Genomic DNA, 24,128 nt, shown 5'->3' with positions numbered 1-24,128 from the left:
TCCTTTTAAAAGAGTATCCACATCTACACAAATTCAAAATGCGCACATGGGCCAAAAAGTTTGGGAATCCCTGCCCTAGACCTTCCTTTTTTTCTGGAGATAGGTTTATAGATAATTAGGCTATCACAGTTACTAATGCTAATTCTTTGAATCAAAAGAATGTGCTTTAAATACTGGTCACTGAGAAGTGACAATGGAAAGGGACTTCCCAATTCTGGTTTAAGAACTGGCACCATATTTTAAATACATAAATACATGAAAATACATAAATACATGAAATAAATAAATAAATAAATACATACATACATACATATACCATAAAATGTTACACAAATAGCCTGTATCCCAGCAGCATTCTTCATATGCTGTGGTGTCATATTTAAGTAGCTACATGGCCATAAAAATTAATTTATACTGCAGAAAATATAAAAATAACACTGTCAACCCTGAAGCCATTCTGGAGCATCTTCAGGGCTGCCACAGCAAGGCTGGTTGGAGCTGTGGGAATGGGAGAGGAGAGTAGAGATAGCTGGGGACTCGTAACCAAAATAAAATTCTTTCTTCTGGGAACCAAAACGTTCTCATCAGATGCTGGGGAGGCATGGATTGAAACCAACTGGAGTTGGGACTGTGACCTGGTTGGACCATGTGATGGACATGTGGACTGGGGGAAAGAACTTTGATTTTAATTTGGGACCTTCAGAGTCGGGTTTCCACCAGATGTCCCAATATGACATGCCTAATAAATTTGGACTTTGAGGAACACCTTGGCTTTGGAATTTTGATTGCATTGGGTCTGTTACTTGGAACCCTGACAAACACACAGATTTCAAAACCTACCTTTACTTCTGTAAACTGAGATACAACAATATCTGGAGTGTTTGGGTGCAATGCTGGTAATTCACAATATAAATTGGGTAAACACACCAGAGAGCCTAAGAGAACTTGTGCTTCTAGTCTTGGTGCCTGAGTAATAAATAACAATATGATATGTTAGTAACATTTGAGTTAGTATTTAATCCCAAATAAAATTGAGTAAGAGCATTTACTATTTATATTAATTTCATTATATTTGCTCCCCTTCTGCTTTGTTGTTTAATATTCTTAACTCTCCATCTACCATCTCTCGCATTGGATACCTTATACTAAATGCTCCCTGCTATCATTTTAGCAAACATTGTTTTGTAAAAAAATTGTTTGCCAGTTTAAATTAAAAGGCAGCCTAACTTGTAAAATATTTCAGCAACTTTATTGCGGAAGGCATAATCAGCTTTACATATTGAATATTTGATATTATAATAAAAGGATTGTGTAATTACTTTTTACATAATATACTAGGTTGCTAATAGTGTTACAAACTTCTTGCTATGATGAATTTTAACTAATAAACTTTGCAACTTACCATAACTTTTATTGTTATAGAAAAATTAATATTAAACATCAACACTTGAAAAAGAATAAACTTACATTGAGAAAAGATGATGCTGCTACTCTGCCAGCAGCTACAATGAAATCCATTATCAGCATGGTAGCACCAGGCAAACCAAGGGAAAAAAATTGTGGAGAACAGTGCTTTATGATTGTATTGACAATGTCCTTGGAGGAAAAGAAACACAAGATTCTAATTGTCTATCAAGGAAACTGTAGATAATGTGTTAAACATAAAAAAATGTTTCACATTAATCATACTTTAATATAAATATTAAAGTATAAAATATTAATCATATTTTAATATAAATAGTCCTCATTTAGTGTCCACAATTGGACTGGTAACTTGGTTGTTAAGCATAGGACACCTTAAGTACACTCACAAATCCAAGTACTGCCAGTCTGACAACATAATGGTTATTCTTGGCTTGCAACCACAATTGGGACTGGATTTCTGGTTGTAAGTTATTATAGTCATAAGTAGAGATATTGTGACCAGACTTGATTTTATAACATTTTTTGTGGGGTTTGTTAAAAGAATCTACAGTCAACTTATGTTGCTGTAAATGGTTAGGATACCAAAATCTTGCTCTGCGTTGATTTTAGTCACTAAGAATTTGTTTACTTTTCCATCTCTTTAATAGATAAACTGCCAGTTAAAATTTAGACAAATCTGTCTTTGGTTCTCCAACAAGCATCAATATCTTATCCTAGATAGAATTATGGTGTCCCACCAAAATATTCTTTCAAAATATGTAATTCACTAAATAAAAAAAATAGGAGGCTCAAATTGGAATTTAAAATTTTTGTTCATGAAATCATTTTAATGAAGCTGAATATATTTTAAGAATAAGGCAACATTTTTCCAACCATGTATAGCAAACGTAAATTTAGAACTTTACCTACAAATAATGTTTACTTAGTAATAGGGATGTAATGTCATGCTATATAAAATATATAAAAGCACACTTTATTTTTGAAATATAAAGTCTCTAATAACTCTCTAAAACAAGATGAAGTCTGAATTACAGGAATCAGTGTTTCATTTTTGCTAATGACCCTTAGATTTCTGGGAAGACATCTTATTCAGCAGTATGATAAATTCTGGCAATTATGCTGAAAATACTGCTTTACCAGAACTGTTATAAAATGGTAATTAGATTGTTTAGCAAGAAATAGAAAGAGTATGTAACGAGGTAAAAAACTTGTAACTAAATTATTTGTCAGTTAAATTCTGAGTAGATTGCCTAGAACACTTGTACAACTATAAAGCAGTTCTTTCAGACAAAAGCTGTTTATAACCTTACTGTTTTACATTGTAGATGCAACTCAAACAATTAAATATTATTTTGGGTTTTAAAAAACTCTTTAATATAGACAATGAAATATCAATAAGAATATTTGTCTAGAATATTTCTCTCTGTCATGTAGTTCGTTTATACACAAACTTCTTTTTCTGATATAGAAATCACATACACAATTCAAAATAGCACACCTAAAATAACTTCAACTTTTTTGTCTGGTAACTGGATGGCATCCACCAGTATAATAGATTTCTCTTCTCACTTCCATTTCTCTGAAGAACTGGAGACCTTTTCAGAAAATTGGGAGAGCACTGTGGAGTAGATTTGGAGCATGCAAACAAGTATATTGAGCAGGAAGAACAAGGGAAAGCCCGGATGTTCCAGTTTAAGTCTGTGTAATAGTGGGATATTCAAAGAAATGAGTGGTATAATGAAATTTGGAGTATGGCAACAAATGATAAATTAACAACAGAAATTAAATTTAAAAAAGGGATGATTAAAGTAAACAATTATAATGAAATATAGGGGGATTTTATAAAAATAGTGTTTGTGGAAGGCAAAGGGAATAAACCTGCTCAAAAATATATGTTGTTTTCGAGGGGATAAGGGAACAATTGGAATATATTGTATATCTTTTAGTTGTTATAGAATAATATAAGGAAAAAAAAGGTCTCCAGGGGAGGGGATGCACTGTAATATTTGTAATTTCCCCCCTTTTTTTGTATTTAGATTTATATGTATTATGTTTGTATTATTTGAATTAAAAAAAAATATTATTAAAAAAAAGTGTGTAATAGTGGACATGTCTTCAGCTTGTCCAGTGTCAAGAAAACTAATCCAAACTGGGTTTTTTTCCAAAATGTGTTCTCAAATAAATCTACGATTTTTAAAACTTTTTTGGTGATTCCAAAATAATTTAGAAAATGACAAGGAAGTATCCTGAAAAAGATGTCCATTTTTTCTGAGCATCCCCTGAAACATAAACCTGCAAAAATGAGTTGGAAGAGAAGTAGAATATATTTTCAGCAGCAGGAGCTGAGTAGTTCTAGAACATTATGTAACCAACAAAAAGACGTTTTATGGATGCCTTAATTACAGGGATAATGACTGCCTGTAAACTATGTAAAAAAGGAAATTGGATTTTTTGTTAGGAAGATAAGGTCAGGTAGAAACTCTTACCTGATCAACGTGAAGCAGTCCACAATGCATTATATTGTAAAAATGAGTTAAAAAGTCCCTGTTTGGAGAAACATCTTGTCTTCGCTTCATTGTATTACAAATGAGCTTATAAGCATGCAATTTGCCTTGCTTGTACTTGTCACTCAACATGGTTGCCTAATATGAAAAAGGAAAGTCAAAATATTAACAAAGTTCTATCACATCATTTTTTTAAAAAAAAATAATCAAATGATAATTAAAATTACCTTAAAAAGCCATGGAGTAAGAATTCTCAATGGAGGAATTAAGACTGGTGGAGATGGTGATATCACATTATCAATTGAAATTCCAAGATTATCTCTAATCTGAAAATATTACAAAGGGTAACAAACATTTATATAAGATATTGTTGAAATAATTCTTCTAAAGAATTATTCTTCAAGTTGAGATTCTTTCCGTACCTTAGCAAGATTTTGCCAGAGTTCACAAAGGTAATCAAAAACCTGAGCATGTATTTCAGGGTCCATAATGCAATTGACATCTCCTAAAATTCCTAGCATCCGTCTCCACATTACAGTTGCTACATCTGCATGCCAGCCAGTCAGGGTTCCTCCTGCCATCACACTGCAACATTCAGATGGAAAATCACTGGTTTCTATAGGAAGAGAAAAACACATATTATCAGGCAGCTGTTCTTTTTTGTGAAGAGATTCAAAGCAAAGAAATACAATATGAAACTTAATTTGTACAAGTATTTGTTAGATTAGACAGAAGCAATGCTTAACCCAATACAAAAAGACAAAGGAGCACTAATTTTTTTCTTTGCATTCTGTTCCCAAATATTTTCCCCGTGTAACCTCTCTTCCCTCCCAAAAGTGTTTTGAAGTAGAGGGAGTTTAAAAAGCAAATTGAGAATTCAATGAAACACTACCTTTAAAACAAATTCAGAAAAATGAAGGCACTGTATTTATGTGCACACCTGAAATGTAGTCCATCTTTTTACAATAAATGTGTTGCATTTATCTAGAAAATAAGCTTGAAGCCAAAGTGTATGCATTGGATCATGCTTCCTCCTTAACCGTTTCATTCTCATTGGTCATAATATTATATAAACCTTTTATGGCATGCATCTGGTACAAAAATCTTATTGTATGCATTATATCCTGAACCACGGTATAATATTACATTAATGCCCACTGCAAGTACTGCCTTCTACATTTTGCAGCAGCATAGGTGGGAAATGTCCAAATGTAAAGTTATAGGTTATATCCACTAAGAACTACCTAGAAATCATAGTAACTTCTTATTTTAGGCTTCCTTAGGTCCACATACTGTTTATTCTAGCTAAAATTAGCATACATAGGATAGGCAATTTATTAGCCCCATTAATCTGGAGAAAGCTGGAGAAGTGGGACAGTCAATGTAAGCAAAGTACATTTTCACATGGCAGTTAGTTCATGATAGGAAAGATAATTCTACTGTTGTAAACTACCTTGAGTTTGCACACTTAAGATATATGAACAGGCTATGTAGCTTCGGTCAATCGCTAACCTAAAAATAAAAATCTGCTTTATTTAAGAGAATGAAGGCCTCTTTATTATTGATACTTCAAAAAATGGCCCCAAATACAAGCTTTTGGAAAATAGTCTGTACTAAAAAAGAAATGAAAGAAAAGGTAGTCTTAAGTTTGCTATCCAAAGCATTGCCTAGATCATCCGGTGTCTGTAAAACAGAGTGGTGGAGCTTCTCATCCAATTGCAGGTCCTTTTGTTCATTGTGATCTGCACTCAAAGTAGCAGGTGATGGAGTCTGGGACCGTGATCCAAGAGCAGACTGAACTGGTGAAGCACTTTCAGAACCTGTAAAAGAATTTTAACTATCAGAATAAAATGAATAGTTATATAATATTTATTCTGATTTGTAAACAATCAACATGCTTTTTAACACTGATCTAAGGATAAAAGTACTTAGTAATGATAATTGGTAAATATTTATCAAAATACAGTATCTTAAGATGGTATTCATTATATTGAATTAACAAATTTTAATTAAGCTACTTTAAAAGTTATAAATATAATTGAGATATTTAATTGTGAATGTTTTAACAGCGGCTAGAATTGTATTTGCTAAAAATTGGAAAAAAGAGAAAATACCTACTGATGAAGTTATTAAGAAAATTATGGAATGTGCTGAAATGAATAAATTGACATTTGAAATTAGAGAACAGGAAGACAAACAATACTATCTGATATGGGATTTGTTTTATCAATGGCTTGATCCCAATGATGCCCTTGACGTGATGTCCTGGTGCCTGGAGGCCGTGCGAATCTGGATGGGGAGAAACAAGCTCAGATTCAACCCTTCCAAGACTGAGTGGCTGTGGTTCCTGGCGTCCTGGTATAGTCAGCTGGTTCCATCACTGATTATTGGGGGCGAGATCTTGGCCCCCTCAGAGAGGGCTCGCAACTTGGGTGTTCTCCTGGATGCACAGCTGTCTTTGGAAGAACATATGACGGCCGTGGCCAGGGGAACTTTTTATCAGGTTCGCCTAATACGCCAGTTGCGTCCCTTTCTGGACCTGGATGCCTTGCGCATGGTCACTCATGCCCTCGTCCTGTCCCGTCTGGACTACTGTTAACATTCTCTACATGGGGCTTCCCTTGAAGAGCACTCGGAGGCTCCAACTGGTCCAGAATGCGGCCGCACGGGTGATTATGGGGTGACACGGCGCACCCATGTAACACCTTTCCTGCGGAAGCTGCACTGGCTCCCGGTGGTCTTCCGGGTGCGATTCAAGGTGTTGGTCACCACCTTTAAAGCGCTCCATGGCTTAGGATCTGGGTATATATGAGATCGCCTTCTGCCACTGATAGCCTCCCACCGGTCAATATGCTCCCACAAACAGGGGCTCTTCAGGGTGCCGTCGGCCAAACAATGTCGACTGGCGACACCCAGGGGGAGAGCTTTCTCTGTGGGGGCACCAGCCTTCTGGAATGAGCTGCCTCTAGAAGTTCGTATGATCCCCGACCTGCGTACCTTTCGCCGCGCCCTTAAGACTCTTTTGTTCCAACAGGCCGGGCTGGCTTAATATGAATTTTAAATTGGGTGTTTGTTAGCTTCTAACTTTCTGGGCCAAATTTTATATATTCGTTTTAAATTGTTTTTAAATTTTGTGAGTTTATATGTGTTTTAATATGGCTGTATACCGCCCTGAGTCCTTTGGGAGAAGGGCGGTACAGAAGTTCAATAAAATCAAATCAAAATCAAATCAATAATAAAGCATGGAGATGAAGTATGAAATATGAAATTAAGGTAATGATAAAGTATATGAAATGTTTTTTTATGGGAAATAAGCCTTTGTTAAATAATTGCTAAATGAGAATAATAATATAAAGGGGTATACATAATTGCCAAATTAAGAGAAATTAAATAATTTGTAACCTTAGATATGGGATTAAGCACAAAAGAATCTTAACCGATCGACACACTTTCTGTGATTGTATTGAATGATGGTTGTTTTTATGTTTTGTTATGTTTAAAAATAAAAAAAAAATTAAAAAAAAGTTATAAATATTTTACTTTTCACTGATAATTTTCTATACTTCTATACATTTAAGATTCTTAAAATTAAAAGAAACAAAACAAAGGAAATATAGAGAAAAAGAAATCAAACTATGGTAATGTTCAAGTAAGATCACGGGTGATAGTGATGTGTGTTGAGGGAGGATTCCCCTCTTGAAGGTGTGCTCATTTGGGATTTTCAGACCTGATCCAAATAACTGATGGTCTGACATACAGGATTGGTCATACTTTGGATCTGGTCTTCCTCTTGCAGCAGTAGCAATGGGATCTGAAGTTGGGAGAAGATTTCCATTATTCCCTATCATGGACAGATTATTTTTTTACCTTTTTTAAAAACCTTTTTTTACCTAGACCTGCTCCCTGCTTTAAATGGGAATGGGATGGGGAATTGCATCAATTCTTGTTCTGTTTATCTTCTCAGAAGCCTTCTGTATTCTTCTGTACTGTCTCTAAGAGTTAGATGCTGGAATATAGTATTATGTGAATTCTCCTCCTTCCACTGAGATCAGTTCCAGTTACTGTTGATGGGGGGTAGAGAAAGGGAAGGGTTCTGCCTTAGAGATCCTCTTGACTGGAGTGCCTCAGGGCTCAATACTCTTGCTATGTCCATTTAATATCTATACGAAGCCTTTGAGTGAGGTCATTCGATGGCACAGAGTGAGCTGTCATAAATAAGCTGACAATACTCAGCTGTATATCTCTGTTCCAGGCCAACCAACTGATGCTTCTGTCAGTGCCTGGAGGTTATGGAATGGAATGGGGGCGTTCTGGATGGGGAAAACAGATTTCAACTCAAGCCTAGCAGTATGAAGTGGCTTTGGATTTTTAGGAATTCTCGGTCCTTAGTTCTAGATGGGGTTATACTACCACAGGTAGAATGGCTGTGCAATTTAAGGGTCCTTCTGTACTTGGGGCTCTTGTTTAAAGAGCACTTGTGGCCAGAGGATGCTTTGCTTTGTGCTATTCCTTAATTGTACCCTTTCCTTGATCAGGAGGCGCTATATATGATCATTCATGCTTTGGCTACCTCCCAAATAGATTACTGCACTCTATATTGATCTTCCCTTGAAAAATATCTGGATGCTTCAGTTAATTCAGAATGCAGCAATAGGGCAAATATAGATATGCCTCATTATCTCCATATTGCACCTGGGCTTTAAGAGCTACACTACATCCTAATTTGCTTCTGAGTGCAACTGAAAGAGCTTATTACTACCTATGAAGTCCTACATAGCATGAAGTCAGGGTATTTGAGGGACTGCCTTAGTCCCATAGTATTCTACTTATCCCATGATGTTAGGTAGGCGGGAAATATTGTTGGTCACACCAATTAGGGATTGTCATCTAGCAGGACACAGGAGTGCCTTTTCCATACTGGTGCCTACACACATGCTGCCTGAGATGAACGTGGCCCCAGCTCTGTTCACTTTTCGGAAAGCCTTGACGATCTGGCTATTTTTCTAGGCATGGGAGCTGCGAATGTAATTTTTTTTAAAAAAAAAAATGTGAGCCAAAATACACCTACCAAATGAGTAGATGGCTAGAGGAAAACTGAACTACAGCTTTTCAGGATGCTAAAAAGCTTGTTTCATTTGGAATGGTATCCTCCATGTTCAAGCAATTCTTAATCAAATTAATAATATGCAAGATAAGAAACCTGTTATTGTTCTGTTTAGGCACTCTTAATTTGCCATGGAGTAGAATTAAACATATGGTAAATGGATTTTAATCCACAAAAGCACATACAGCTACCTTTAAGGGTTCTTGAATTTGCTTTGATTTTGCTGTAATAAAATAACTATTTAGAAAATGGTTAAACAAAGTATCTTAAAAGCTAAATAGAGACCGCTATAGGATGGGAGGGTGATAGAAGCATCTACATTAGATTCCCCCCCAACCCTTTTATTTCACCTGTAATTGTAGCTGCTTCGGCAGACAGTGCTTGTTGATTGAGACTGCTCGTTTCAGAGTCAATGTGGAGGGTAGTCAAACTAGCCACTTCTTGTTCTTCAGCACTCTGCTGAGGGCCGGAACCTGTATCAGATTCAGCAGATGTTGTTGTGCCACCTTCAGGACATAAACTGAAATCTAAAAAAACAAAAGCCATTATTCAGACCTAAGTTAAAAACATAGCCATTACCATTATAAAAACAGCCAGCATTGAAGCTTTCACAGCTTTCTATTTTTGTTTTATGTTTGCTGTAATGTTATTAAGATGTACAGTCAAGGGTAACTGCCAAAGAACTGTTATCTATATTTGGAGATTTGGTGTATATTAGAGTAGACAAAGGAACAAAAAAGATTGCATTTGAGTTCTAGAAATAACATTTATTTTTCCTGGAAAACAATAAGCTGAAACTTAACTTTTTTGGAAATGTGCTCTTACTTGCAGTTTTTATTTCTGAAGTGTTTTGTCATTGCCTCCTTCTGAGCACTGTGAAAGAGCAACTGTCTCTTTCAACTTTACTAATATTAACCTATTCAAATTTAGATTTACACCCAAATCTATTGCTACGTTGATGGAAAAGACTTTTAAACAGCAGACGCTTACAGGAACTGAATAGGGGAAGAAGATGGTTATCAACAATTTGCCCTTTCTGCAGCAACCTACACCTTACCCATCTGCTCTGGATGATTGAGGCCATTCTTTGGAAACATGGGAGATAGGAATATAGATATGTAGGAGATTGCTTGCAGGGGAAATAAAAGAATTTTGCCCCCCCTCCACATTTCACAGTTACAAGCTTCCACTCGATTGAAAGTTGTCCTGTCCATGAAGCGATACCAATCAAACAGCACTTGAATTTTCTCTTTAAAACTCCTTATTATATAATTGTATATAAGATTAAGTGAGGATATACTTGCTTTCAAATTTATGGCCATCATACTGGAATGCACTGAAGGAATCAGAGTGGCTATCAGAACTGACAAGGTCACTGCTGCCTGCACTGGCAGGAGACGTCCATTCAGAAGGTACACCGGGATCATCAACAGGACGCATTTGATTCTGCTTGTTCAGTATATCAGGAAGATCTTTTGGTACTTCTAAACTTCCTGGACTGCTTCCTCTTCTTGCCACATTCTAATTGAAATAATATTTCAATTTAAGAAATTTAAATTTAATTTCTTAAGAAATTTTTTAATTTCTTAAGTTTAAATTTAAACTTAAATTTAATTTAAGAAAAAATATAGTCAGAAATGACAAGAATCTTACAATTATCAGTTTTTAAAGAAGGGAAAATTGACACACACTGACCCCAAACCATCCCTACAAGAACTTTCTCTCATAAACCCATAGAGTTGGAAAGAACCACAGGGGTCATCTATCCAATCCTCTGCTTAGTGCAGGATCCACTAAGACATATCTGAGATAACTATCCAGCCTCTGTCGGAAAGGAGAACTCACCTCCACATATGGTAGTGTGTTCTACTGGTTGATAATTGTACTGTCTGGAGGTTCTTTGTGATGTCTAGCCTGAACCTCCTGACTTGTACCTGTAATCCACTGGTTCTTATTTGGTCTAAGGCAATGAAATCTAAGACTACTCTCTGTTCTATGTGACAGCCTTTCAAATAGTTAAAGACTATCATATTTTCCCTGACCAACTTTTCTGTAGGCTAAACACAATCAAGATACTTTTGACTGGTTAATTAATTAATTAATTGAGATTTATATAGCTGCTCATCTCCCCCCCCAAGGATACTCTGGGTGATGCACAACAATAAAATGGTTTCCAGGTCCCTTGTCATTTTCTTGAAATTATCACTATCCTTTTTGAATATGGAGCCCAGAAGTGGACACAGTACTCTAAATGGACCATTCATAATTCCATGAGGTATTCTATGCTCCTATTAATGCACTTCATGGAATCATTTCCCTTTTTTAGAGGCTGCATCTCTTTGCTGGGTCATGTTTCAACTGTGGTTGATAAGAACAACCAGATCTTTTTCACATGTAGTTCAGCTAAACTGTGTCTTTGCCATCCTATATTTGTGTCTTTCATTTTTTCTAACCAGATGCAGAAGTTTATATTTTTGCCTATTAAATTTTATCCTGTTCATTTTAGTCCACCATTCAAACTTGATCAGAGCTTTTAAGATATGAACCATTTCTGCCACTTTTCTGTCACTTATAAGGGACTTTCAAATTCCTCATCAAAGTCATTGATAAAATCATGAATGATACCGGGCCCAGAAGAGAACTGTGGGATACTCAGCAGTTTCCTGGAACCAATTAACAAGCATTCCTTGGGAGTATTCATTCTAACAAATAGGAGTCTATTTAGCCCATATTTTACCATTTTACTAAGGAAAATATTATGAGGTATTTTGTTGAAACCTTTGCTGAGGTCCAGGTACATAATGTATATGGCATTTTTACTAGTACGGTAAATCCATCAAAGAAAGGTTAGTCTGGCATGATTTTATTTGCAACAAACCCATGCTGACTCCTATTAATTGTACCATATCTATTCAAATGCTCACATACATGCTGTTTAATAATAGCAATAACAATGCCTGGCACAGACATCACACACATAGGTCTGAAGCATTCTGGATGCTCCTCCTTTCATTTTTTCAAGACAGGGACTTGTTTTCCTCCAATCTTTTGTCCCAAAGGTGTTTTTTTCAAAAGGCAACCAGACTTTGCTTGAAGACATTTGCTTCTCATCCAAAAAGCTTCTTCAGTTATCATCTGAAGAAGCTTCTTGGACGAGACATGAAACATCTTCAAGCAAAAACAAAGGAAGTCCAGCTGGCCCTTTTCAGTATTCTAGGATATAATCCATTTCTGGTCTGAATTCATTTAAATTAGCCAATGTAGCTTGAGGTATCTATGCCTCAATTTCCTCCTTTCTATAGTGGGTAGAAAAATGATCAGTGAGAGTCCCATTCTCTTCTGATGCAAAATAGGAGATAAGAGATTCTACCTTTTCATCACACAATCAACTATGATCAATTCATCATTTTCTGCTTACGACTGATCTATAGGACCTTTGGTTTTCTTTTTATTTATGATATAATCTGCAGTTAGCTGTTTGTTTGCTTCTGGTATCTCTCACAAGTCCTGCTCATTTAAAACTTGGCCCACAATTACTACAATTTTATATACCTTGTATTCTTCATTTAGTCATATGTTCCTTCTTTCATACTCCTCTTTCTTTTCAGCATTTTAGAGAGATCGCATAAATCCATTTTGGCCTCTTTATATTGCTCTTATTTTTCAATCTTTGCTGCCACAGATTAACACAATTCTTTTCTTTTCCTAAATCATCTTTAAAGTGCTACTTTTGCAATCAATTTCTCCCTGTTCATGTGGAATAGGTTTGGGATAGCTGACACTCTTATTTTTTGTTCTACCTTCTGAGAAATAAAGATCTCAGTGAGAGAAGATAAGATCTAACCTAAGTTGGACCTCTGACTTATTAGAATCCCATCATAGGTAAAGATAATCAAAATTCTCTATTATTACTACCATTTGTACTACATTGTATTAGTACTACCATTACTACCATATTCCTTGTAAGATTGGTCAACTGATGGCAAAAATCCTCATCCATATCTTCTGACTGCGAGGTTGCTTAAGATAGTACCACTTTCATTTCTCTCTTTTTTCCAATCCAAACACTTTCAATAGCATTTGATGATACCTGAATTTCTCTGCAAGCATGTTTTCTTTGCATAACAATGCAACATCCCCCTTCTTTGTGGGGAGATGTTCTTTTCAACATGTTGCAGCTTTTTATTGTTATGTGTCAATCATGAATAACACATCACCAAAATTTCATTATATACATCGCATCACATTTGTCTTCCTGAATCAGGATCTCTAGTTCTCCCTATTTATTTCCCAGCCCATTAGCATTTGCAGTTAAAATTAATTATGCAACTCAATCATAATCATAATTGTATCTGATACTTTAAGATAAAAGAAAAATCTAAAAGCTTACCAAAGAGCTACCACTGCGTAGTCTTTCAGCTATAAACTCATCCATGAGGTCAGGAATATTTGCATTACTACTGCCATTATCATTACCAAGAGAGATCTGCTTTTGGCTCATATCCTCCCTATTGGCTAAAAGCAAATGAATGACTGTATATAGTAAAAAAAACCTTTTTCAACATGAAATACTTTTAAAAATTACAAAGTAAATTAGACAATACAAATATTTACTGAACATGCAGTTAAAATATGTTCTTTAAAAACAGATTTAGTTATAAGAATTAGTACAGCTGTTCCACCTATTAAACTGTCCCATCCCATCACCACTGAGCAAGTGTTAGTCAATCTCCAGTGTGACCTTGAAAAAAGCAAGAAAGCTTACAGATAAGCACTATTAAAGTTGTTAATGATTGCTTCACTCCTTCATATCACTGAATGTATAATACTCTAGAGCTATGCGAATGTGTGCTAATGAAAACAGGTAGGTTGACATTATATGTATTATTTAGAGTACATTGAATTAAATGTTTCACTGCATATTCAAAATACAGCATTGAGAATGAAAAATTATATAGTTAAAAAATGGAATATAGTTGCTGATCAATATTGCAAGCATTACACTGTTACTCATCCTGTTGCATTTTGTTATTTTAACCTTGAAGGTTCAAAATGTTCTGGTTTATTTTCATTAATTAAATATTGTCTCTCCCAAAAAAGAGTAAATGTGCTACTCTGAGATACAAATTTGATTTTGATATTACACTTTCAAGGCAATAAAGTTTAAAAACTCTCTCTAAATATTCCTAGTATTCAAGCTAAACATCTTCAACAAGGAGATGCATTAAATATAATAAAATAAATCCATCTGAAATAATTTGTTGCATTATTGACTAATTTGTTATGATATGCTAACAAAGACTGCCCTCAGATGGCATTAACATCTCAATGCAGGATGCATTACAGAACATTCTGTTAATCATGCCAGCATACAATGTACGGGGAAAAAAAAACACCAAAATCCTACCTCACTGCTGAAAATGAATGTAATTCTGATTATTTTTTAAAAAGTTACTTAGCATGTCAACTAAGATGGTGATATTAGAATGACAGCCAGCCTTGTCCATTTTTATTAGTACATAGAGGCCTCACAGTTAGCTCAAGAAGAACTATCATGGTTCCTTTATGCACTTCTGTGATTCCAGAAAACAAAAGCAGTGATAGATGTTGCCATGAAAGTGAGGCATCCATTTCAGTGAATGCACCAAGAAAGCGCTAAAGCATATTTTGAAACTGCTCAAATAAAATGTCAAAATCCACACTGGACTATTATGATGAAGTAATCCAAACATGAAATGTTGACATCTGCTTTAAATTTTTGTTTTCAGGAGGAGGAGGAGAAGGAGGAGGAACCTAATTGCATCTGCAATTAGTTCAAATACAAGTGATAACTAAGGAGTAAGTGATAACTAAGGAGAAGTACTAGAGATATCACACCTACAGTTTCTATTAGAAACCAAATATATGCCAATTGTATCTAAATGGTTGGATTCCAGGATATGCCAGGAAAAGCATGGCAAAGATACAATCTATTTGTAGATTTACTGTCTCTTCCTCTTCCCTACCTTGAGTGTTCAGCAGCAAAGTGATTCATTAAATGTTTTTTAAAAAAGATAATTAGTAATTTATAGTTCGCACATTTAATTTACACTTGGGGGAAAAAATTCAGCTGGCCATTGCGCATGCAAAACCAAACAAGAAAAAGCACTGATCACCCCAAAGCCTTTTGATTGCTTTGTAACAGCTTGCTTTAGGTGCATAAAGCCAAACTGATGCTGCCTTTTCTCCTTTTGTGCGCTGCACAGTATTAGTGCTCACCTGCAGCTTTCTTTCCAAAATAGCCCATTACATGACTGTACAGATCCCTCAGTGGAGCCTCTGCTGGCACTCTGCTCTGCCTCTGTGGGGAAACATTTGCCTTCGGCTTCGAAAGAGCATGTACAACAGATTTATACACACCACCCAGGGAGCCCTGCTGTTGTCCCGACTCCTGACTTGATGGTTTAGGTGGGCTACGATTAGACATTTGATTTATTCCAACACTTTCCTTCTGCAGCGGGAATGCTGGAACATCTCCTGATTCTTTATTCTGCTTACTATTAGCAGACGTTGCACTGACTGCATCTAGGTGCCTATAGATTCCAGGTCTGACCAGCACAGCCCCAGAGGATGAGCTGGTAGTTGTGCTTGTGCATGTACTTGTATTGCTGCTGCTGCTGCTGCTATTGATCCCACTACTGAAACCACTGAGTTTACGTAGTCTTGCTTTCCATGGGGCCTCTTTGTTTTCTAGAGGATTATAAAACTGAACACATTCAGTAGATGGCCTAAAAGTAACATGGACACTGTTTCGCTTTTTAGTTGCTATTTTCATGATTTTAGCCTTATGAGTTACTGTTTCAGATATACTTCTCTTAGTTGGTGTCACTTTGCTCATGCCTGTAAATTGAAGCATTTCAGGGTTAACTAAGGCTTTATGTGGCATTTTCTTTGCATGCATAACACTTGTGTTGGTTATTTTTTCATTAAAGAGGGCACTCTTATGTTTTTCAGCTAACACTGTTTCCACAGATACATCTACATCAGTGGCAATTTGTCTGTACAAGTATCTCTTCCTTTCCTTGTCAATAGGGATACTTGACCTGGGATCAAGCAGATTTTGGGTGTGTTTATCAATATTTAATTGTTTAGCATTATCAGCTTGGTTTCTTGTAGAAGTATCTACTTGTGTAGGTGCAATATTACTTATAAAGCCAGTTTGATTTTGTTCCAATTGTAGTTCTGTATTATTGGTATTTTCTGCAACAACAGTACTACTTGCAACAGTCTGGTCTGTACACTCTACTTCATCCAATGGCAAGTTATCACTCCTACTTATTCCTGCAACAAATTCATGAGGAGAAGACTCATGCTTATCTATCTCAATGCTACTGAAAAATTCTTCTTTTTCTTTAAGATATTCTCTCAGAGATGAAAGAAGATCATCTTCACCTTCAAGGTCAACATACTCGTTTTGTTCAAAGGCTGCATCTGCAAGTTCTACTGGGCCTACCAACTGACAAAGATGATCATAAATACTATCCCCAACTTCCAGAGAGGACTCTCTGCTATTTGTATCGGTAATGTGACTTTCAGTGGATCTACATATTGAAGAGGCCTCTGTGGAACTCTGTAAGCTTGGAGCATGATGAGATGAACCGTCAATGACAGGAACTGCACCTTTGACTCGCTCAACAGTGAATGGTTCCAGTATATCAGATGTGCTGCTACTTCTTGGAAGTGGCTGCTCCTCATTCAGTGCATCAAAAACTTCACTAGGAGTTTCTTCGCTCTGTGAAAAATGTCTGATGCGAGGTGGACGTGGGAGGATTTGAGCATCATCAATGTCTGCAGAAAAAGTATGCATTTAGTATATATTATATCCATATTTTTATTTTCCTAGTATTTAATTGTTCAGTACAACAATACAGCATTTACAAAGGTTCCCAAAATGCTTTGTTAAGTAAAATGAAATACTGTTTTTTGAAGTTTTATTACACATCTGCATTCATATACAAAATGCATACAATGTGCATCATCAGGACACTTTTAAAATGTTAACGTTCATAGAAATAAACAGCAAAGTAATAGGAGATTTGGAAACACTGTTAAAACTAGGGCTGTGCCAATGAATTATTAAATACCAATTTAATTCAGGGACTCAAAACAATTATTTAATTATTTGCCTATATAGAGGAAATGCAATGCAACAATTGACAGTCTGTCATAATTTAGATGGCTCTATATATAGGGTAAGATAAACAAACAAAAACTCCTAATGTGCAAATCTATACGAATAGAAATACAAAACACAAATATAAAAATGAAAGGGTTATGCTCTTTTTAAATATGCTTCAAATTATTATAATCATGCATAATAGAACACTATCTTTTCTCCCACTTCTCATGTTTGCTTAAAAATATGCACATACAAAATATTTTTCAGCCTCTAATCAGACCCTTCAAAAACAGGCTATATTCCCCTAAACATACAAAAACTAGTTTTTAATAAAAATAGTAAATAAACACAACATAGTATTTCAGAAGCCTAACAAATTGAACTTATACCCTATGTGAATTTGATAATAATTTTACTTTTTTTCTTTCTCAATTTCCAAAATTGTATCTTGACCATAACAAGACAGCTGGTTATTCCCTGCAGGTAAATGAGATCAGCACTTCTAATACAGAATTAGTCTTTGCTGTTAGATCAGTCCAAATATATGAAGACGAACAGAAAATTAATAAGCACTGAATAGCAAAAGCAAAGTTGTTCATACTTTTCTGTGCCAATATTTACTGCATAGGAGCTTAACTCTAATGACCAGCACAGAGGTTAATGAAAACAATTATAACTGCCTATTAGAAATTTTTCCAAGGGGATCTAATACAAAGAAGAGATATTTTAAAGTATTATATCTGGCCATAGAAGCATGTCTGCAGCTTTTAAGGGGCAGTGAGATAAGTTGAGATATATTATGAAGTGTTCTCATAGTGATTTAGGTATTTCATTTCAACAATGTTTTCAAATTTTACATTTTATTATTATTCCCTTTTAAACTTCTTCTTTTTGTTAGTTTGGTGTAGGTAGTTTTATAAATATTTAGCTTTAATACTATTACCCTAGTCTGGTTGTAGGGCATCTTAAGTATTTCACCAAAAACGGGATATATAATTATACATTTTTTAAAAAAAAAGCTAAATAAATATTCAAATCAGTGTTTTAATCAATTTATAGACAAATATTCATCAAGAACAAGGCTGTTTTATTATGTAACATAAATTTTATGTTTAGTGTCTCACACCTCTAATATCCTCCCAGCTGAGGTTAAGCAACAATATAATTGATAGACATGGACTGTAACAATGATTTTGATTAGATTAGTTGTTCTAGGAAGAAGTTCTAAGTCTATATCAGGAATATGTAGATCATAAACAGCAAATTAATGGCCCCATAGTAATCTAGTCTAATCATAGACTAGATTAATGCTCCTCTTCATGCAGCAGCAGACAGCACTATATAAATATGGAAACTGGGTTCCGATAGTTACCATGAATTCTATTCAGCTTTAAAACACTTCAGTATACAATATGTGACTGCTGGGAATGCAAGTCATAACGTGTTCTAAGTGATTGTATATATTTGTAATTTTTTTAATATTGTGGAAACAACTCTAGTGGAATATCGTAAACTGTATGTTGTGCAATCAAGCAAATGAAGCAAATATTATACATTCCAGATCATATTTTATAATACATAGAAAATAAATTCAATAATGAGAAATAGGTTCATTCCAAACAAAAGCCCTTCAGAAACTATTGTCTATTATATCTATAATAGAACAAAAAAACAGGATTAAAAAAACCCCAACTATGAGAAGAAATTTTCAGCAAATGTAACATTTGTGTCATCTCCTCTGAGCTCAAAAATTCAGCAAGTTTAGACCTGGTTAATACCTGCATGGGTGAATCTTGGGGAATTCCAAAGATGCAGGTTAGACTAAGAAGGAAGAAAAAACCTTCCTGGAAGAAAAGCAACAACAAATCAGTTCTGCACTGTTGCTAGGAAAACTATACAGTGACAGGAGGAACAAAGGTCAACGTGGAGTCTTTAGCTTTCTTAATGAAAGAAGAATATAGATTCCCCACCCCCCAAATTATGCCAAGTCAATTTCTTTTAATCATCACTGACTAATAAGAATTCTGACACTCAGTAAGTTTACAAGCAATACATTTTCTTTTAATATATTTTTCTTTCTTCCACATACCTTTACTTCTAAACTGTAGCTAGAAATTGTGGGTAATCAATCACAGATATAAATATGGGACAGAACAGAAAAGGAAGTTCAAGTCCCCAAATCCAAAGTACTCCCAGCAAAAAAGCATACTGCAGTTCAAAACTAGCCAGATAAATACAATAAAGGAGAATAAATACAAGTTAAGCAGACCCACAAATTGAACACTCAAGTAATCGGACAGAAAGAGAATATGCTAGGACAGCTAAGTCCTCTTTTCCTATTATAAAAAGCAACTTACTAAATCTAACCATATAAATCTCACCCAAACATTATATATTGTATTGTGTAAAAGTATCTCCCTGTTGGCAGGCAGAAGTCTTTGAGTATGCAATCACTGCAAAAAGCTTCTGTGTCAGGGTTCCAAGTAACACCCCTAATGAAAGAACATTCCGAGGCTTTTGTTTCCTCAAAGTTCCATTTTGTTAGAGATGTCATATTGGCACACCTGGGAAAACCCGAATCTGAAAGCTTCCAGGTTTTCCCCACCCAAAGGAAAGTTCAAGTGCCTGCCCAGCACCCACATGTCCATCAATAGTGTTTGGTCTAATCCAAACACCGTGCCAACTGGAGATCCCTCCCAGTTCCAGCCATCCAGGTGCAGGGCAAGATGTCCTTGACTCTCTGAGAAAGGAATGTTATTATGACTATATATCACCCCTCCCAGTTTCCCACAGTGTAAATGTGTCAGGCCTGAAGATCCAACAAAAAAGATGGCTTCTAGGCCTGACATTCTGTCTCCTTAGAGAGAAGGAGCAAGTTTATTTTTTCTAAGGGCAAAGTAGCTGCCCTGGCAGACATGGGAGAGATAGAGAACCCTCCAGGTGTGACTGCTTCTTAGAATGAAGTTCTAAGGGAAAGAGGTTATCACTGTAAGAAAGATAAGTGAGGCTTTCCTTGAAGGTTAAAGACCTATAATTTTGGATTAAAGATATGCCTCTAGGAGGGAGGGGACCCCTGATTCAATTAATAGAAGCGCAGATAGATAGGAGTATCTATAGCACATGATCTTAGGACATAAGCTGTATAGAAGTACAAGGAACAACATCTTGGAGACAGTTTTTTCTCTGTAAGTCAAAGAAAGAATAGAGTTCTATAAAAAGAATTCATAAATGGAACAATCTCTTCCATAGAATCATTGTGGCTATAGCAAGAAACCATTTTAGAAAGTATATTATTTTCAAATTTGGTGCCTAGGATCTGGCTTGGGACATGGTTATGAAACTAATTAGAAACAGTGATGATAATACTATTACATTCAATGAAGTAAAGACTGACATTTTTGAAAAAGGCAACATGATCAAATTTGAATTCAAAAAAGGAGTAAAGTTCCAGAAAATAGGAGATAAGAAGATCAAGACTCTAGAATGCATGGAGATTATTCAACATTACAGTGGTAGAGATGCTCACTTTGTAGCTTAAACCATGAAAGATGGCATGAGGTACAGAATACGAGAGAGGCTAATAAGCAAAACCAGAAAAACTATTTGTTACATTTACAAAGGTAATTAAAAGTTTGTGACTCCTTTTGAATGATCAATATTTCTGCATAAATATAACATAAAATATGATTTATTCTCTACACAAGCCTTAAAACTAGATAAAGAGAACTCAATTAAACAAATGAGTCCAAAAAAATATACTTTTTCATTTATTTATTGAGGAAATAATCCAAAGATACTTATTTGTGTGTTGCACAAGTATGTCAACCACACATACATTTCATGTGACATAGATTAGGATAAAAGAAACTGAATGGCCCACAGTTAACCAGTGAGCTTCTGTTGCTAAGCGTAGACTTGAAAATTAGTGTTCCTCATGCCAGTCCAACAAGTTACTATCAATTGAGGATCAGTGTAATACAGAGGCAAGAAAGAATCCTTTATAAAATAGAAGTCTTGCCAAAAAATGAAAATAACTTAAACTTATCAAAAGAAATATAAACAGTTGAAAAAAAAACTGAAAAGCACAGAGATTCAAAAGACAAGCAACGTAGGATGTTGGACATTAGACACAAGGCTCTAATACTGTAGTAATACTAACCGTAAAATTGTTGTTTTTTTTTCAAAAAGGGAATTAAGAGAAATGTCACAATTAGAATTAACAAGGATTTTTAAACAACTAAATGGAGAAATTGTTGGCATTGTGACAAAAATATACATCACATAAAATAACAAAGCAATAGCACTTAAACTTGTATATTGTCCCATAGTGCTTTACAGTCCTCTCTGAATGGTTTACAATGTCAGTATATCGAACCCAACAATTTGGGTAATTTTACTGACCTTGGAAAGATGGAAGGCTGAGTTAACCCTGAGTCCCATTAGGATTGGAACTCCTGGCTGTGAGACCAGTTTGCCTGCAGTATTGCAATATATATTAATTCTTGTTGAAAAGGAGTCAGAGTGATTTCTGCAAGGGTAATTCTTGCCTCATTAACCTTTTGTTTGCTTAATCTTTAGTAGATTTTTTTAAAAAAAAATCTGATAAAATACCTCACCAAATGCTCCTGAATAAACCTATCAGCTATGGGACAGAGGATCTGATAGACTTAAAACCAACCAAAGAACAGGAATCAATAGGAAATAGTGGACAGTTTTCAAAATGGAGAGATGCTTAAGGAGAGGCTTCCAGGAATCATTGTTGAGACCAATAGTTTTTAATTTATTTATAAATCATCTGGACTTGTACATTACCATAAGCTCCTAAAAGATAACTCCCAATTAGTTAATGGAGTCAAGATGACAAATGTAGTTTAATGCAAACAACTGCAAATGAATGCATAATTGCACCAAATCTCATTAGCATATACTACTAGTGAGATCTAAACTGGCAATTAGTGATTAATAAATAGATTTGAGGCAACCTCAAGCTTTTTTAAGAATTATGATTTCCTACTAACTTTGGGTATGTGGCCTGACAATTATTAGAAGAGGAACTGAAAATATAACACCTCAAGAGACTAACACCTTTATATAATTATTATAAGACTGCACTTGGCAGTTCTGTATACAATTAGCATCACCATACTTGAAGACTACAGTATTATAGTGCCTGCAAAAAAGCCACCATAAATAATGAGGAGATTGGAGCAATTGGTTTATGAGGAAGAGGTTTTAGCTTGGAGCAAATAAGAGGTGGCATGACAGGTATATATAAGATTTGGCATGGTATGATAAATACACAGTAAATTTTCATTATATGAGAATTTAGGCTTAGATAAATTAATTCAAGACTCATAACAAGTACTTCTTTATGTAATGCAATTTAGAAAGGGAATTGAACACATTCATGACAGATCAGGTTGCCAAAGGTGACTACTCTTGACAGTTTGTATTACCTCTGAAACCAGCAATATAGTACCATATAGTATAGATAACAAGTGTTAGGGAACAGCAGTGAATAATGATTAATACCCTCCTGATCATTTTTATGAGTTCACTGTATATACTGGTATGTGAATGTTGGGCTAGTTGGCTAGACTTAACAAGGCTCTTCTCTTTTTTGGTGCCTTCAAGTCATTGTTTACCCACGGTGACTGCTTGAACTAGCCCCACTGTTTTCTTGGCAAGATTTCCAATATGGTTTGTCATTGTCTTCTTTTTCCTAGGGATGAGAGTGAGTGACTGGATTACCCAACTGGCTCTGTCTTAAAGTGAGACTAGAATTCACTGTCTCCCAGTTTCTAGCCTGGTGCCTTAACAACTATATCAAAGTGGCTCTTGGGCTCCTTTTATGGTTTGATAAATCTCACAATACACAAATAAACTATGATCAGCTAAATCATCATCAGATCTATCAGATAATGAGGGTCCTATTCTCATTTCTATAGAAGGAAAGGCAGTAAGCCATTTATTGTCACTGTTTAGATTCCTAAGCTATATGTCATCAGTATGGGTAAGACATTTTAAAATTATTATTACTGATCTGGATTGTTGTATTGCTTAGCATTCTGTTTAACATCCTTGTATAAAGCAATATAAACTAAGGTATTGCCTCAAAAACAAATTTCTGTGTCATTGAGGGGAAAAGCATGTGTCTTTCTCTTTTCTGGCTAGCTTTCTCTCTTTTTACCTGTAACTGATTACAGACACATACAAATATTCCTACAGTATAACACTTCTATCTTTTAAACCAAATATATTTTCATTCCGACTTGCTATTAAGAGTGCCCACTGGAAAGGTTACAGGAAGAATACAGGCATAGCATGTACTTGTTGAACCGTGGTGGTGCAGTGGTTAGAGTGCAGTACTGCAGGCTACTTCTGCTGATCATCGGCTGCCAGCAGTTTGACAGATCGAATCTCACCAGGCTCAAGGTTGACTCAGCCGTCTATCCTTCCGAGGTCGGTAAAATGAGGACTCAAATTGTTGGGGGCAATATGCTGACTCTGAAAACTGCTTAGAGAGGGCTGTAAAACACTATGAAGCGGTATGTAAGTCTAAGTGCTATTGCTATTGTATGCAAATGCAGTCCAATGTCAAGTTCCATATTTACTCCCTGACATTTCAAATGAGACTGGAAAAGACTCCTATGTAATTCTGGTGAGTCAATACTAATTGTAATAGAAAATATTTAGTTACATAGCCTAATTTCCTGATCTGATTATAAAACAGCTTACCGTTTCTCTAATTTCATGAAAGCTTTTGAAAGGAAATTCCCTGTTTTGGTTCAAGCTTCTAGTCACTTTAGAAATAGGTGCGTGTTCATGGTAAATTCTTTTATGCAACGAGATTTTGGACTAAACTTTCATGATTCTTCTCAATACTGCTTTAAAGTATTTCTAATTTCTAACTTTGTATGGAAAAACTATTGTAAAT

General features: G+C 35.4%; 1 protein-coding gene across 8 annotated transcripts in view; it reads right to left on the bottom strand.

The window, feature by feature from the left end:
- RALGAPA1 (Ral GTPase activating protein catalytic subunit alpha 1) overlaps nt 1-24,128 on the bottom strand; it is a 122,565-nt gene that overhangs the window by 59,492 nt on the left and 38,945 nt on the right. For 5 of the 8 annotated variants that reach the window (XR_015729130.1, XM_034418030.3, XM_034418026.3 and 2 more), the window contains 10 exons: nt 15,292-16,860; nt 13,424-13,548; nt 10,338-10,554; nt 9,384-9,560; nt 5,597-5,749; nt 4,352-4,545; nt 4,157-4,255; nt 3,912-4,067; nt 1,468-1,596; nt 841-966 (listed from right to left, as the gene is read on the bottom strand). Coding sequence is in view for 7 of the 8 variants with exons in the window: in XM_034418030.3 (XP_034273921.2) it covers nt 841-966; nt 1,468-1,596; nt 3,912-4,067; nt 4,157-4,255; nt 4,352-4,545; nt 5,597-5,749; nt 9,384-9,560; nt 10,338-10,554; nt 13,424-13,548; nt 15,292-16,860 (2,945 nt within the window). In the remaining variant the exon portion in view is untranslated. The remainder of the gene's footprint in view (nt 1-840; nt 967-1,467; nt 1,597-3,911; nt 4,068-4,156; nt 4,256-4,351; nt 4,546-5,596; nt 5,750-9,383; nt 9,561-10,337; nt 10,555-13,423; nt 13,549-15,291; nt 16,861-24,128) is intronic. The other 3 variants (XM_087874833.1, XM_060687421.2, XM_034418033.3) reach the window with 1 other exon arrangement.

This window comes from Pantherophis guttatus, chromosome 1 (genome assembly GCF_059756535.1).
Source record: "Pantherophis guttatus breed Tessera chromosome 1, ASM5975653v1, whole genome shotgun sequence".
NCBI lineage: Eukaryota > Metazoa > Chordata > Lepidosauria > Squamata > Colubridae > Pantherophis > Pantherophis guttatus.
Note: the sequence above shows the minus strand (reverse complement) of the source record. Positions and strands in the feature narration are given on the sequence as shown.